Source organism: Hemiscyllium ocellatum, chromosome 28, assembly GCF_020745735.1.
Source record: "Hemiscyllium ocellatum isolate sHemOce1 chromosome 28, sHemOce1.pat.X.cur, whole genome shotgun sequence".
NCBI classification, from domain to species: Eukaryota; Metazoa; Chordata; class Chondrichthyes; order Orectolobiformes; family Hemiscylliidae; genus Hemiscyllium; species Hemiscyllium ocellatum.
The window spans coordinates 4,425,526-4,443,080 of record NC_083428.1 but is presented as its reverse complement, the minus strand read 5'-3'; the positions used below and the strand labels follow the sequence as shown (position 1 = coordinate 4,443,080).

General features: G+C 41.6%; 1 protein-coding gene across 1 annotated transcript in view; it reads right to left on the bottom strand.

The window, feature by feature from the left end:
- Window positions 1–685: 685 nt before the first annotated feature.
- The window catches only part of pgpep1 (pyroglutamyl-peptidase I), a 43,920-nt gene continuing 27,050 nt past the window's right edge, over window positions 686–17,555 (bottom strand). Inside the window, exons 3-5 of the mRNA XM_060846547.1 lie at window positions 16,838–16,954; window positions 13,859–14,091; window positions 686–12,542 (exon numbers count right to left, since the gene is read on the bottom strand). Coding sequence (XP_060702530.1) covers window positions 12,350–12,542; window positions 13,859–14,091; window positions 16,838–16,954 — 543 coding nt within the window. The 3' untranslated portion in view covers window positions 686–12,349. The remainder of the gene's footprint in view (window positions 12,543–13,858; window positions 14,092–16,837; window positions 16,955–17,555) is intronic.

Genomic DNA, 17,555 nt, shown 5'->3' with positions numbered 1-17,555 from the left:
GGTGAGGGGCTGAATGGCCTAGTCCTGTTGCTATGACAAGTGGGCAGCTCATGTTGAGGTCTGTGGGTGGGGAACAGTGGGGCCTCCTATATCTGAAATGTCAGCCAAGACATTGGAAGAGATTTTAATCCCAAAGGGCATAGCTGACAGTACAGCATTCCTTCAGCATCCACACTTGCTGGATTTTGTACTAACAACTTTGACTCAGTTAACGCAGCTAAATAAATGCAGAATGTTAGCTGCTGCCTGGATTAGAATCCCTCAATAAACAAAGTTAAACATGGCTGCACCTTAACGTGGCAAGGGAATAGCCTAATGCTATTATCACTAGACTATTAATCCAGAAACTCAGCTAATGATTCAAAGACCTGAGTTCAAATCCCACTAAGTCAAGAGGTGGAAACTGAATTCAATAAAAACCAGTCTGGAATTAGATTAAAGGATGAATATTGGGGAAAAAAAGCAATGTGGTTGACTCTTAACTTCCCTCTGCTTAATTAAAGAGGAGCAATAATCACTGGCATTGTCAGGAACATCCACATCCCATGAGCGAACAACCAAAAAACCATTGTGCACTATATAACACATAACCATGAGAAAACAGTGTACTTTGCAAGATGACCACCAGGAGGTGCTCAAACTAATGAAAACATACTTGATTTGTTATATTCAAAAACTGATGATTTTTATTTTCAGAACAGAATCTTCACATTTCCAACACATTAGTATTTGAATAAGCTGTTTTCCCCATAACAACTACTTGTCACCTCCTCAAAGTTATTTGATTTTAGGAGACAAAGACCTAAATAATTTCTCAGAGTCAAAGATGACAATTCCCTATATTTTCAGAAGAAATGAACTTTTATTAAGAATCATGGATGTTTCAGTTGGAGAATTGGAATTTAATAAAACAGATTCAGATTTTTGTTTCTGGAGGCCCATAGACTAAACAGAGCAGATCCTAACCGTATAAAAACCAAAAAGAACTGCAGATGCTGGAAATCAAACAAAAAACAGAAGTTACTGGTAAAGTTCAGCAGGTCTGGCAGCATCTGTGAATTGAAATCAGAGTTAACGTTTCGGTTCTGTTGACCCTTCCTCAGAAACCTGTTAACTCTGATTTCTCTGCACCGATGCTGCCGAACCTGCTGAGCTTTTCCAGCAATTTGTTTTTGATCGTAACTGTACTGTTGTACAAAATGTATACTGGAAAATTCTTCTCAAACCGACACTTCTTGAAGCAGATGTGGCAGGTATTCTGTGCACAGCAAGGCCCCTAAAAGAGCTTCAATTTGTAACAGGGGAGCTAATTGGAAAGGTGGGACCTCTGCCAATGTAGCAAAGCTTGGGTACAGCATGCAAAGCCTGGGTCAGGAACTCCAATCCTAGAGCAAGGCATAAACCCACAAATCTTCTGATATCAGAAAGAAAAGTGCTGTTGCGCCAAATTAATTTGGGAAAATTTTGCATGTTTTACAGCCATAGAGATGTACAGCACGGTCCAACTCGTCCATGCCGACCAGGTATCCCAACCTAATCTAGTCTCACTTTCCAGCACCCAGCCAACATCCCTCCAAGCCCTTCCAGATGCCTCTTAAATGCTGTAATTATACCAGCTCATTCCATACACATACCACCCTCTGCGTGAAAAAGTTGTCCCTTAGGTCTCTTATATCTTCCCCCTCTCACCCTAAACCTATGCTCTCTGGTTCTGGACTCCCCCACTAAAAGGGAAAAAACCTGGTCTATTTATCCTATCCATGTCCTTCATGATTTTATAAACCTCTATAAAGGTGACACCTCAGTCTCTGAAGCTATAGGACCAATAGGTCAAATCCTCCAACCCTGGCAACATCCTCAGAAATCTTTTCTGAACCCTTTCAAGTTTCACAAAGTCCTTCCGATAGGAAGACCAGAATTGCACACAATATTCCAAAAGTGGCCTAACCAACAGCCTGTACAGTTGCAACATGACATCCCAATTCCTACACTCAATGCTCTGACCAGTACAGTAATGGAATGCTTTCACAGTTCTGCTATTATAGACAAAAGAAATGTTCACAAATGTTAGACATTGATACACATATCACATTTCAGTCCATCACATTGACACTGGCTCTAGGACAGTCCAAAACTACTCAAGGTCTGCGCTCTCTCTCTCTGTTCAATTATTCTTTTCTCTCAACAAACCTCTCTCTGCTTCAATCATTTCCCTGTGGGAAAACATTGATCCCTCTGCATAGAAATTTCCCCAACCCTGTCGACTCTCAATGACAATTTTGATGTATCACTTTGTCACTGATTCCCCATTAGAAGAAATAGTTTCTCCCAATTTACAACACAACCTTCATCTGTCAAATCTCGATCCTGTGCACGTGCTGTCTCTCCTGACTGCCCATCTCTGATGCAGCGAAAAGACTTCATCACCTGGTAGCTTGCCAATAAAATGCTTAAAATTATCACTATGGACATCACAATCACGAGTTGGAAATGTGTTAGACTAGAGGGATAATAATTATAAAAGCAGACAGAGGTACAAGATAAAACTGGCAGAGTATTCACTGTCCAAAATATTTATATGGCACATACATGGTTTCTGACTGTAACCATGGAGACTCAATGACAAATGCTGACGTTCTGCAGGTGTAGGTTCTCAGAGGACTGCAGCGTCATCATTTTGGAAAATGGTTTAAGTACATCCCACTGATCTCCAATCCAGTTTATGTTAAATTAGGGAGGATGTGACTACAGTATTTTAAGGTTGTTGGTCTCCGACCTGCCTGCGTAGTCATCTTTGTGATCTGTTTTTACGTATTTTCTCGACCACAAAGTTGGGTTGAACCTCCACGTGGTTCCCCCTGGTAACGGCCTGGAAGAGGAGGCTCAACGGAGGGCAATTTTAGCTGTTGGGGTTTTAGCTGTGTTTTAAACTGATGGTCTTACCTTGACCTTCGGGTTGGTTTTACCTAGGTTTTAACCTGTGCTGGACTTTCTGGCAGTTTTATTGTCTTCTACCGTTGATAAAGCGTTACTCAGACCAGGTCGGCTAATACAACCCAGAGAAAAGATACGAGACGGCTGGTGACCTTTCAGTCAAATTTAAAATCCAAATTTGGTTGAGGCAATTATGGCCGAAACTGAAAATTCTGATTGGGTGGGAAACCGGGAGAATAAACGCCCCGCACGGTTGTTATTGGCGGCTCCGTGCGCTAAATGTATGAGCCAAAAATGGACTAGACAGTCTGTCTCAACACAGATGGAAGAGACTATAATTATTATTCCGGCTCGGCTGTCCTTGGGCAGGCACAAGGCAGCCAATAATTACGCTCAGAGTAATTCGGACTTAATTCGAATTGGAGGCCCCTCTACAGTCCAGTCTTTTTAATAGCCGGACATATTTTAATTCAAATTTTAATGGGCTCTTTGATGTTAGTCGGGTTGGAGAGATAGAGCACAGAGAGGAGAGAGATGAAGGAGAAATTATTCACCCAATAACTAGGGAGGCTGATAAAATAGAAGTAGTTATAAATTATCCAATTGATAATTTTAGCTGCGAGTATTGTAAAAATGTGCATAACACTACGGGATTATTTATGAAGCATTTAAAAATATGTAAGGGGATTAAATCAGTTAGAATAAAATGTAGCATGTGAATGGGAAGGAAGCTATCAAGCGGTAGCCTGCCACTATTCAAAATGTAATGTAACTCAAAATAAAGATATTAGTGGAGAGATAGTGAATGACGGCTTAATTAGCTGTGAATTATGCCCGTTAAAGTTTAAGACATCTAGGGGACTGGACCAGCATGAGGCATGCTCATCCTAATTTAAGGAATGAAAAAAGGAAAAAAGTAAAGAAAAGGTTATGAATGGGGAGAAAAGTAAAAAAGGGGTCTGGTCCCAGGAAGAAATTGTAAAATTGCAATCGCTAGAGTCTGAATTTAAGGGATGTAAAAACATAAATAAACTTATCGCGGAAAGGTTAGATACTAAAACAGCCAAACAGATCTCGGATAAAAGGAGGTTATTGAATAAAAAACAGGGCAACCGCGAGGAGGAAACGGGTATAGACCAGGAGGTAATACTAAATGATGCTAGTATGAATGAGGAAAATGATAACGAGGAGGTAGGAGGAGAGAGGGTAGTTGAGGAAGGAAGACCCCTTGACGGTGAGAGGCAAGAGGATGAGATTAGTGGAGATAGAATGGATTATAGGGATGAGTCTTTGGAAGATTTAATTAAAATTATGGAAGAGGGACTAGGAAAGACAAAAAGTATTACCGAGGAGTATGACGAGATTATGGATAAAGTAATTAGGAAGATAGGAAAGGGAAAAGAAGATAAGAATTTTAAGAAAAAGAGTAAGGAGGTAGGAGTGAAATTAAAGAGTGGCAGGCAAGGAAAGAGAGAGAATAACGCGAAAAGGAGATATAGTAGAAAGAAAGGAAAATTTAAAGTAGTACAAACTATGTATAAAAAGAATAGGCAGCGTCTAGCGAGGACCCTAATGGGGGATCCATCTAATAATGGATGTCCCCTTAACAAAGAAGACCTGGAAGAATATTATAAAATAAGATTATCAAAGGTGAATGATAAATGTAATTTGAGGGGATTCGTTAAATACACAAAAAGGGAGTGAGGATTCTGTAGAGGGAGTCCTGTTGGGTCCGGTGACGGTGGACGATGTCAATCAGGCCATTAAGGCGATGGACGTCAACACCACTGCCGGACCCGACAGGATAACCTTAAAAGAGATAATTAAGATTTTTAATAGAGACAACACTTTGCTTCCCCGAATATATACTTTGTGGATCAAAAATGGTAATACCCCAGATCAGTTGAAATGGAGTAGAACGGTGTTAATTCCTAAAGTAAATGATAAAGAGGAACTTAAAGACATTAACAATTGGAGACCCATAACAATAGGGTCGATTATGTTGAGATTGTTTTCAAAAATTATGGCGGCTAGATTAAATAGAACAATTAATTTTAATAAGAGACAAAAAGGTTTTATGACCGGCGTTGCTGGGTGTGAAGAAAATATTAAAATTTTAGAGAATATTATAAGAGGAGCTAAGAAGAAGGAGGAGGACGTAGCAGTGGTCTTTGTAGACCTGGCTAAGGCCTTCGACACCGTTGGTCATAAACTAATTTTAACAGCCCTTAGGAGACTCCATTTACTGTTTTTATTTATTAAATTAATAACTAGTTTATATGAGAACAACGTAACGCAGATTGAGGGTTTTAAATGCAAGACGGAAAAAATGAGTATTTTAAGAGGTGTTAAGCAAGGTGATGCGCTATCACCCATTTTGTTTAATATAGTGATGGATCCTCTCATCGCTACTATCGAAGATGGAAAAAAAGGGATATTTTTAGGAGTAGATGGTAGGAATTGTCACTGCACTACGTTAGCTTTCGCAGACGACATTGCGTTAGTCAGCGATACATATGAGGGGATGAAGTATAATTTAAAATTGGTCGAGAAATTCTGCGTGAATACGGGAATGGAGATTAACGTTAGGAAGACTAAAGAGTTTTATTTTACCGTCAAGAACAAAACAATTATTTTTAATGATAAAGACAATTGGAAATTTAACGAGGGATCTATTCAATTCATAGAACCGGGTCAGACAGATAAATACTTAGGGACAAAATAGACCCGTGGGTTGGTATAGCCCAAGCGGACTGGGAGGTTAAACTAGAAGGCTGGATAAACAACTTAAAAATATCACCCCTAAGACCAACACAGAAAGTAGAAATTTTAAAAACATATTTTATTCCCAGATTATATTATCTAATTTTATCAGAATCCTCTGTTAATTATCTAAACAAATTGGACAATATAATTAAAAATGCGATCAAGGAAATACTACATCTTCCGCAATCCATCACGGATGGCATTTTATATGCCAAATATCGTGATGGAGGCTTGGCATTAACCAGGTTGGCTACCTTTATTCCAATATCGATCATGAGGAAATATGGGGCTCTCCATAAATCCCCAGACGAAGTTTTGCATGCCTCGTTTCAGTTCGAGGGTGAAAGTATTATGGAGAGAATGAAGAAATTAAGTAAATTAAAGTCTTTGGAATTGGTATGGAATCCAAATATCAATAGGCAATTGGCAGAAATTAATACTATCAACGAAGAAAGTGATGAGGAAATCGATGAATTCAGCAACACTAATTATGCGAATTGGAGATCCACGGAAATTGACAAATGGATAGCTCTCCCCTGCCAAGGAGGTGTTCACTACTTCAAAAACGATAGTATATTGAATAATTGGCTTAAAAAGATTCAATTTATGAAAACCTCAAAAGTAATTAACTCAATTTTATTAAGGACCAATCTGTTTCCGACAAGGGCGTCCTTGTCGTATGGAAGACCATTTAACATCAAAGCCTGCAGAAGATGTAATGTAACCTCGGAAACTCTGGCACACATCTCGGGATGGTGCCCCCTTTGTAAAGAACATGCGTATTAAAAGGCATAATAGAGTGGCAGAGGAACTTACTAAATTTGTTAGGAAGAACGGGTGGACAACTTTCGTCGAACCTAGAATCAAGGATACTGAAGGGAAACTATGGATCCCTGACTTAATATTTAAAAAGGATCATTGAATAATAGTAGCGGATGTAACGATTCCTGCTGACGTTCTGCAGGTGTAGGTTCTCAGAGGACTGCAGTGTCACCATTTTGGAAAATGGTTTAAGTACATCCCACTGATCTCCAATCCAGTTTATGTTAAATTAGCTTTATTTACTCCTGTGTTAAGCTCTGTCTTTCTGTGATTGTTGAGGTGAATCTTGGACACCTGCTGTTTTGATATCCAAAACAGGATTAGACATACAGTAAAGCTCCCTTGATACTGTTCCCATCAAACACTCCCAGGCTGGTACAGCCAGGGGTTAGATAGAGCAAATCTCTCCAAACTACCCCCAAACACACCGAAGGGGTACATCATGACATTAGAGGCAGAATAAGTGTTCCACCATCTGATCAATTTCTTGCTTCCACCAGTTCCTGTAGCAGGGACACTTCCACTTCCTGCTCCTTTGAGACCAGGACTGCCAATTAAAGTCGTTACAACCAGTTACTCCCCTCAGAGCCGGAGATACCAGGTTAAGACTCCCAAGAGATACGATGCTTATATGCAGCGGAATGACTTTGTCTCATTGTTCATGAGTTGGATTTGACTGCCAGTTCAGCAGGAGATGAACAATGTTCAATGCACTGCTCAAACCGTGAATAATCCACCCATGTGTCACTTATTTAAGGTGACTTGATATCAAGTTGAGGGGTGACGAAGAGATGGGGTTCCTTTCACCTTGGGAACAGGGGATTGAATGTGGTCCAAATGGATGGCTTACTGCTGCTTGGTGCCACCAGCAAGAAAAGTGCAATTCATGTAGAGTCTTGACCCAACAGCTAGCAACAATTAACTGACATAAAACTGCCTGAAACTGGTAAGAAATACAACTTGGATTTATACAACACTAGATTCGCACACACATTGAGTAGGAAAAACTACTTGAAGCTAAGCCATAACCAGTGGCTACTGCTATTTCATTCAAGCATAGGCCCCATAAGGCACACGGAACAAGACTGGCTGGTAGCAATGATTGAAAAAAATTGGTCAGGGTACTGGGAGCATACGGTCTTTCTGAATAGGGCCACAGGATCTTTAGCATCTCCTTGAGTCACTGGAATGGACAGCAAGGGTGACAGCTCCATATCTCAAACTCCATGCTTCCCGAGTACTGTACAAGGTCAACTGAGGCTGTGTTCAAGAGCTCTGGAACTCAAACCATCTGAGGATCACCACGGAGCCCAGCTGATGCACAATCAACCCACTCAGTACTGGCTTTTGCCTCGAGTTAGACTACGGTTCAAGCCCCAATCCAGAGCTTCAAGGACATAATCACAGCTCACACTTCCCTGCAGTGCTCTCCTAGCTGAAGGTAGAAGGACTCTTCAATATAATTAGAGGAAATGCAGGAGAGAATTTCACAGTGGCCTACCCAATTCCTATTGCCTAAGCAACATCCAAAATGTTGTCTTTGGGATCTTGCTGTGTTCAAACTGGCCAAACGCTGAGTCTTCACCTCAATAATACCTCCTCATTAGTGTTGAGTAGAGTAAGGTGATAGGTCCTTCCTAATGTTGAAATATTATTGACAACATCCAAACGATGAGTTTCTGTTGAAGGAATAGCTCTAACTTACAAGAACTCTCCTGTAGAATTGCATATCAGTGACACCACAGAAAACCTTCCAAGGCCCTGAGTAAATGAGAGCGTGAGAGGGGGAAGGAGGGGTGGGAGAGAGGGATTAATCTGTGGAATAAATCCCTGAGGAGATGATGCAAGCCACTTGTATTGATCATTTTAAGCACAAGTTGAATTTCTTTCACGAAATGAGACATGCTCGGGAGGAACAGATGCTTTTGCCTCATCTCGTGCCTGGATCTTTTTGGACTCAGTGGAAACATTGAATCAAAAAGGACGGATACTCAGTTGGTCCATTGCACCCTTGCTACTTCATGAAAGAGTTACCAATTTAGTCTCACTCTCCCTGTGGCATTGAAGTTTCTTTTTGGTTGATAAGAACATATCAAATGCTGTTGTAAGTGACAACTGAATCTACTTCCACCAATCTCTCAGACAGTGCAGTCTGGATCGAGCTAAACGACAGAAATCAAAGGCTATGGTTTGTACATGATTCCATTATTGTTTATCATGCAACTCTTATTATATTGAACGAGATGCATCTTAGTCTTTATTTCTCAAATAATTCCCATGATCCTTTTTAAAAAAAAAAGGGCAGGCTACAGGATGCAGAAAGCTACAGTCAGGACAGCGTCTCTGTCACTGTGACGTGTCTCCAGGACAGCGTCTCTGTCACTGTGACGTGTCTCCAGGACAGCGTCTCTGTCACTGTGACGTGTCTCCAGGACAGCGTCTCTGTCACTGTGACGTGTCTCCAGGACAGCGTCTCTGTCACTGTGACGTGTCTCCAGGACAGCGTCTCTGTCACTGTGACGTGTCTCCAGGACAGCGTCTCTGTCACTGTGACGTGTCTCCAGGACAGCGTCTCTGTCACTGTGACGTGTCTCCAGGACAGCGTCTCTGTCACTGTGACGTGTCTCCAGGACAGCGTCTCTGTCACTGTGACGTGCCTCAGGACAGCGTCTCTGTCACTGTGACGTGTCTCCCCCACATTCCAACTAAAATACCAGTTATTAAATTGACAAATCCACAAACAGTGCAGTACCTTAAATGTCCAAAATCAGCAAATTACAGATTCAATATTTTTCTTCTCCACATACAGAATGATCATCCATCACCACCCTTTATATATTGCCTCATACCTTCCTCCTTCGGACTTAACAGGAGAGATTTAAGACACTTGCATATGAATATGAACACATCCAATCACAGCACAAGCGTGACTGTGGGATCAGGGAGTGGATAATGGAAGACATATATCGTCATAATCACAATAATTAAATCAACCTAGAAATCAGGTGGAGCTCATTTTTAAAAGACTCTTGCATCTTAAATCTGAAAGCCAGTAGGAGTCACCCGCTGCTTCCAAGATCAGAGTTCTGTGCACAACTGAGAAATGCCATCTCTCCAGCAGTCCTGAAGTTTTTTTTGATACAAAAACCCTCTCCTTAACCTCCTCAGCCAGACAACCAGCCTCCACTGGATTGGAATGGCTGCATTCTTCCAAGCTCTCGCGTGCCCCAAATGTTTTTTGCCTCGATTTGACAACCATTTCTAAAGTTGCCTAACCTCCAAACTTTAGCAAACCCTTGCAAAACCTCGTCAACTCTCCCTCCTTTAAGACGCCCCTTAAAACCTAGGACTTACTAACAACTCTTTATGCAGCTTAAATGTTATATTTTGTCTGAAGTGCTCTCATGAAACACATTGTAATCTTACTCTATTTAAAGGAGCTACAAAAGTCCAAGTTGTGCACGAAGGTTAAATGCTGCCCTTTAATGATATATACACTCCTACAGTACAGTATTTACATTGTCTAATGTTAGAAACTTGCCTCACAATCTCTCAGCTACAATTAAATCTACACACAACCTTGCTTTTAAACCCGATGGACTTGAGAGGCATTTTCACTGCACACTAGGTTTACTGACCAGTGGGTTGTGCTTTCAATATCCATAGTTTATAATTTAAACTCCAATTATCAAGACTCATCCAGGAAAATTTATGTTAGAAGAATTGATTTGTTAACTTGGCTTTCAGGGTTTGGGAGACTAATCTAACGAGATACCTTCCTTCTGTAAATATCTAAAGCTAACTTTTCGCCGTGTCTTTCAATGCCTGGTGCAGAAACTCATCGGACTGCCTCCTGCCCAGTCACATGGCTTTCCAGGATGATGCTGGAGAATTGTTGAATATTATGGTAAAGGGGGAGGCCCTTTGGTCCATTATGTCTGTGTCAGCTGTTTGAAAGTTCAATCAAATTGATCCCCATTCGCTCCTTCTCCACGACTTACTCCACAATTCTCTCACCCTCCGTGAGAAATCTAATACTACTCTTTGTTTTCATGTTTCCAAGCAAAAGACATCCTCATCCACAAACCAGTGAGAGAAGATGCAGAGCACAAACACCTCCAGTATGGAGCCATGTAGTGTAATTTGAACAAATATTCGCCAAGTGAGCGATGGGACACACTAACCAAGGCACAGGTAAGCTTGACCCCAGGGAAAAGACTTTGCCTATTTATCCTATCCATGCCCCTCATAATTTTGTAAACCTCTATAAGGTCACCCCTCAGCCTCCAACGCTCAGGGAAAACAGCCCCAGCCTGTTCAGCTTCTCTCTGTAGCTCAGATCCTCCAATCCTGGCAACATCTTTGTAAATCTTTTCTGAACTCTTTCAAGTTTCACAACATCTTTCCGATAGGAAGGAGACCAGAATTGCATGCAATATTCCAACAGTGGCCTCACCAATGTCCTATAAAGCTGCAACATGACCTCCCGACTCCTGTACTCAATACTCTGACCAACAAAGGAAAGCATACCAAATGCCTTCTTCACTATCCTATCTACCTGCGACTCCACTTTCAAGGAGCTATGAACCTGCACTCCAAGGTCTCCTTGTTCAGCAACACTCCCTAGGACCTTACCATTAAGTGTATAAGTCCTGCTAAGATGGTATGTCGCCAAGTTCCCCTGGATTCATTTGAAAAACAGGCCTGTGCCAAAATCCCACAGGAAACCGAGAGACAGCAGAATAGTACTGAAACCCAACAATGATCGAATGTCAACAGGGTCACAAAGAGAGATAGGAACATTGGACTTAATCTTGGACGGCCAAAGTAACTAAGGTCTTAAAAACAGTGACATTAACTTATTAACTAATTTCTTGTATTATCTTAAACTAATTAAAACCATCTAAGCTATGGTTAGTTTAGCCCAAACTTTAAAGAAATACAAAATCTAGTCAAAACTGACTTAAGTACAAAGCAAACATTGCATATGCATGCTGTGAGCATGTGTTCTCTTCGAGTACTGACAACATCTAAGTGCCTAAGTGCATCCAGCCTCTGGAGCTGTGGCTTTTTAGCCTTCGGGGTAAAGTTTAACAGAACATTCAAAATCGAACTTCTGTGACTGTCTGTCATTTCCATTCACGCAGACTTGAACATAAATTGATCTGCTTCAGAAAGATAAAGAGAGAATGCGCGAGGAACTGGAGAGCGGGCAAGAGGGAAACAGAAACGAATAGCAGGGGAGCAAGCAGAAAAGAAGGTGACAGCCCTAAAGAAAAAAAGGAAAACCTTGAAGAGGGTGAATGGGAGAAAGAAAGCGAAAGCATATACAAAACAAAGGCAAGAGGCAGAAGTCTATACCAAGGACAAAGTGAATGAGATAAAAGGTAGGAGAACAGAGGGGCAAATTTGTGACAGACTTATTGAAAAACCTAAAAAGATCAAAAATATAGCCATTGTTACAGGCTCAGATTTAAAAATGCTCAGTAAGAAATGGCTCATTTTAAAACATTACTAAAAAACGAATGCAGAGTTATATATCACAGTGTGTACGTGCACTCAATACATCAGCTCAAGGTGAGATGTTCTTGACTTCATATCATCTCAGCGTCTTCGGGAGCTGAACTTTAAATACAATGCATGAGTACCACCCACCCCCAAAGAAAATACACTTCAGTTATTGAGGTTCCAGACTCTCTCATTTGCCCCCTCCCACATGTGAATTTTATAATGGCAGCTACAACCAGGGTTGCATCCCATAACTGTTTAGAAAGTGGAAAACAATTTGATCTCAGATCTGCTTGCCCTAATGCCCACTCCTGAGAGCTCAGTGTGCCATCTGGCAGTTCATCTTAGCATTGGGATGCTCCAGCACACCCAGCATCACTCCGATAATGGTCTGGAGAGCCCGCCCCAGCTGCTCAGCGGTATACGGTTTCCCAAGAGGAGGCACGTGAATGAAAGCGGATTTGCCGTGGCTCAGGTACAGAGAGGTATAATAGGTAAAATCACAGAGGTATCTGGATGGAGAGATAAAGGGAGACAAAACGTTAGAATTAAGAATTGAACCATTCAGCCCATGTGCCTGCACTTGTTCTATCAAAACTTCTGATCACCATTCTCCTGAAATGGCCTCATATTCCTTCAACTTTTAACATTTATTGGATTGCCTTTTTATTAAAGAATGACTTAATCTGCTGCCATCACTCTTTCAGACTTTGAGATCACAACCTGCTGCATTAATATAACTCCTCATCCCACTGCCCCACTGGCTCTTTGATCAATTATCTAAAAATGAGTCTTCTTGATTACTGAAAAGCAGCTTATTTATTTCCTTGCTGACACTATCAAAACCCATCATAATTTTGAACACTTTCAGCAAGACTCCTCCCAGGACTCAAATATTTAGTCAAATCAAATTTAGCTGTTTTCTTAAACAAAAACAGAAAATGGTGGAGAAACTCAGCAGGTCTGTCAGCATCTGTGGAGAGAAATTGAGTTAATGTTTCAGGTCCACTGAGCCAGCATCAGAAAAAATACTCTGAAGTAAAGTCACTGGACTCAAAAGATTAATGGTTTCTCTCTTCAGAGATGCTGCCAGACGTGCCCAGTTCTGTCTGTTTGTTTCAATTAGTCACTAGAACTCTTAGCGTGTTTTGAAAAGATTTGTAGCTCAGGCTGAGGTTCTCTTGAAGTGAATGGGTTTTGAATGATTAAAATTGACCTCCTTCCACTCTGAACTCCAACCAACCCCCCACACATTAGCCCTTTACATGTTCAAAAACCTCCTTAAAGTCCAACTCTTCAAAATCATTCAATCATCTCCTGCGAGTTTTTAACGAATCCATTGAGACACAAACCGTTCCCCATCTCCTCCTTAATTCACTTGTGGGACATGGGCATTACTGGCATTTATTGCCTGTCCCTAGTTGCCCCTTGAGAAGGTGGGGGTGAGCTGCCTTCTTGAATCACTGCAGTCCATGTGCTGTAGGTAGACCCACAATGCTCTTAGGGAGGGAGCTCCAGGATTCTGACCCAGAGAGACTGAAGGAATCTCATTTATAGATTTTTTTAAAAAAAAGATTTCCTCATGCTCTCTCTTCCTGCACACAATTAATAATTCACTCATCTCTAGGTGGTTGTTCAGCTTCCATCCCTACCCTTAATGTTAATTGGCTTTGGAGAAAATCCATTGATTCCACAGCTCACCAGGTTCTCACTCTGCTTCTAGCAAGCAGCTGATGTTTGCAAATGATATGAGCTACAGCAGTCAGGGAAAGCCAGGGAAGATGCTCTTCAGAGGACCCCATTGAGAAATGGTGACCCCACCCCTTACCTTCCAGCATCCTGTGAGACAGAAATGACCACATCCGGTTGTGGGCCAGTGATTTTATTACACACGACATCCATGTCAATGACAGACTCGAGGCAGTCCGGTCCTCCCTGGACACAGCAGTGATTGTCTGGACAGTAACATCGATTATCCAGTCCCATGTATCCCCGGTTGTGTCCACATTTTTCCAGTGTCACTGTGGTGGCCATTCCCGAAACTCCAACATGGATAAACAACTAAGAAAATTCACAAACACGTGTCAGAAACTGATATAGGATAAGGTCAGCTAATCTTGGCCATCACATATGCTGAAGTCTTTGCCACACCCCTCACCATCTTTGACCCAATTTCTACCCCATTCCCTCCTTCCCAGCCACCTCCCAGAGCCTTTCCACTATTACCAGGAAACTGCAGAGGAAGCTTTTGCCAAAACCTCTAATCGACCCACCCTCAGCACACTTGCTAGGATTTGCCAGAATTTGAGGGATTTTTAAATGACCTCCAACCTTACTATTCAACTCATACTTGCCTTTGCTTCTGATGACAATCTGAAAACAAAGCATACTGCACAAGCCTATCAGATACTCTTAGCTTCCCATCCCAAGGATAAGTGTTAAAAGGACAATAGGAAGGAGAAGTTCTGTATATGATAGATAATAGAAACCTACACTACACCCAGAATCCCATGGGTTCGACCCTGGAGATTTATATTGTGAGCCAGTTCTTGAGGTCCTTTGCCAGATGACCACTCCTGGTAACTTTTGTACTTACCACCCCTACCATACATGGTACCGGGTAAGTGTTATTTGAGTTTTCTGCCACTGATGTCCCTTATATCATCTTGGGTCTGTCTAGTGATTACTGTTAGAGAATAGCCCACTATTCACAGTACAGTATCTACACAGGAGGCGCTGTTTGTTGAGAAGGGTTTTTGCATTTTAGCATGCCTCACAGTGCCAGAGACCTGGGTTCAATTCCCGACTCAGGCGACAGACTGTGTGGAGTTTGCACATTCTCCCCGTGTCTGCGTGGGTTTCCTCCGGGTGCTCCGGTTTCATCCCACAGTCTGAAGATGTGCAGGTCTGGTGAATTGGCCATGCTAAATTGCCTGTAGTGTTAGGTAAGGGGTAAATGTAGGGGTATGGGTGGGTTGCGCCTCGGCGGGTCGGTGTGGACTTGTTGGGCCGAAGGGCCTGTTTCCACACTGTAAGTAATCTAATCTAATTTGGTTGGAAACTACTGGGAATCTAAAGTGACAGATCCATCTAATCCCTCTGAAAACTTGGGGGCAACTCTTCACTTCTATCCATGTGCACCAACAGGTGAAACTAATGAAAAAGTTAACGTAACTCCTTCAGACCAGTTCTTTAAATGTGAATACAGATTTGGAAATAGCTACAAAATGATAAAGATGACGGGGGAAAACTGGTCCCCATTAAAAATGTGATAACCAAGGATAGAATCAGAGAGACAGCATGGAAACAGACCTTTTGGTCTAACCAGTCCATGCCAAACTAAACCAGTCCCATCTGCCTACTCTTGGCCCATCTCCCTCCAAACCTTTCATACTCATGTACTTATTCAAACGTCTTTTAAACATTGTAGCTGTACGTGCATCCAACACTTTCTCTGGAAGTTCATTCCTCACACGAACCACCCTCTGTGCAAAAATATTGCCTCTCATGTCTTTTTTAAAAGATCTTTTTCCTCTCACCTTAAAAACAATTTCCCAGTCTTGAAATGCCCCACACCAGGAGTTAAGAACTACAGATCAATTAGATCAGTATGACAGGACAAACAGCTGTTGAAAATTTATTTCCCCTTTTATGTTGAAAAGTTGAATTAATGTTCAAGTTTAGACTAAATTTTCAATCACATCGTAATAGGAACCAGTCAAATGCAGATGAAAATGTCTGTACTAATAGTGCGACTCCCTGGACCAAGGAGAATACTGTAGTAGATAACAAGTTCCTACTTAAAACTTCAAACCCAAAATTTGACATGGGTAGTCAGGAGAACAATATAAGCAGCATTGATACAGTTTGCCACCTAATATAGCTAAAGGTGGGGAGGACTACAGTGGGACTCAAATCACAGCAAACAGAATTGCACACAGTCTTTAAGTAGAAGTAGGCTTTTTTTTTTGCGAGTGAGCTAAACCAAGTGGAGACCGAAAGATGTAGGAACAGATTTTGGGCATTCAGCCCCTTGAGTTTATTCTGCCATTCGATGAGATCATGGTTGATCTGATAATCATCAACACCACTGTCCTTCCTTTTCCCCATAACCCCCCTGATTCCTTTATTCAGTAAAAAAATCTGTCAAACTCAGCATGGAACATAATTTAATCACCCACCCTCAACAGCTCTCTGCAGTAAAGCTTCCCACAGATTCCCTAATGCCTGAGAGGAAAACAAACCCTTGTCTGTCTTAAATACGTGACCCCTTGTTCAGAGATACCACCCTCTGGCCCTTGACTCTCCCACAAGGGGAAACAACCTTTCCACATCTACCCTGTCAACCACCCTCAGAATCTGGTGTTTCAGTCAGGTTACCTCTCATTCCTCTAAACTCCAATGAGTTACAGGCCCAACCTACTCAGCCTCTCCAAACCCAGAATCAACCTAGTGAACCTATTGTGGGCTACCTCTAATGACAGTAGGTTTTTACAGAAGAGGGGCCATAAACCTATTCAGTGTCCCACGGTGGTCTAACTAATGCCTTGTATAGTTTTAGCAAGAGCTCCCTAGTTTTATGCTTCAGTTCGTTTGAAGTAAAGGTCAACAGTCCATTGGAGAATTGTTGCAGGAAACAAATTATGCACCAATAATCAACCAGTCATGTGCAACAGTGCAATTTCCAAACCTAATTGACAAGAAAATCATTCAATCACGATGTTGGACAGGGCTTGTGGTTACTGTTCACAGCTCAAGGAAGAGTTTCCTCAGGATTATATTCTCTGAGAGGAGAACAAGGTCTAACCTGAGGGTTATGATGCTTCCACAGAGAAGGAATCAAATCCTGGACCTTCTGATAGTCCACTGGAATCTCATACACATACAGATCCACTTCTTCACCTAAGCCAAGCTTCTGTAATTCCTGAAATAGTCAGAAGATACATGATAGTGGCAGAGGAAACACTGATTAATAGATATCATTTGACCTTGGAATCTCACAGAGATAAAAGCATCTTCAGAATTGATGTCTAAATGATAATCTATGGGTTACATGCAACACAAAATTCTGCTAAAAGCATCCTGCAAGGCCAAACCAGCCCCATCTGCATTGGTTTGCTCTGTTTGAATTCTGCCCTGGAGGATTGGCAAATGATCTTCTTCCTACAGGGCCTCATCTCCCCTCTATCGCTGTAACCTCCTTCAGCCCTATTACACTCTCAGATCTTTGTGCCCCAACTCTCTCCTCTTGGTTACCCTCAATTATCACCAATTCCCCCACCACGCCACACTCTACTCTACATGTTTTTTTTAATAGAGTTAATTGCACAGAATGTAATATTCAAACATAGAAAGGTAGCAGCTAGGAACAAACAGTAGACCATTCAGCCCTTTGAGTTTGTGGCAGCATTCAATGATCATGGCTAACCCTGTATCTCAATGCCATCTTCCAGTTTTCTCCCCATAACCCTTGGTGCCTTTTAAATCTGAAATAAAGTCTCTTTCATCAACGTATTCAGTGACGT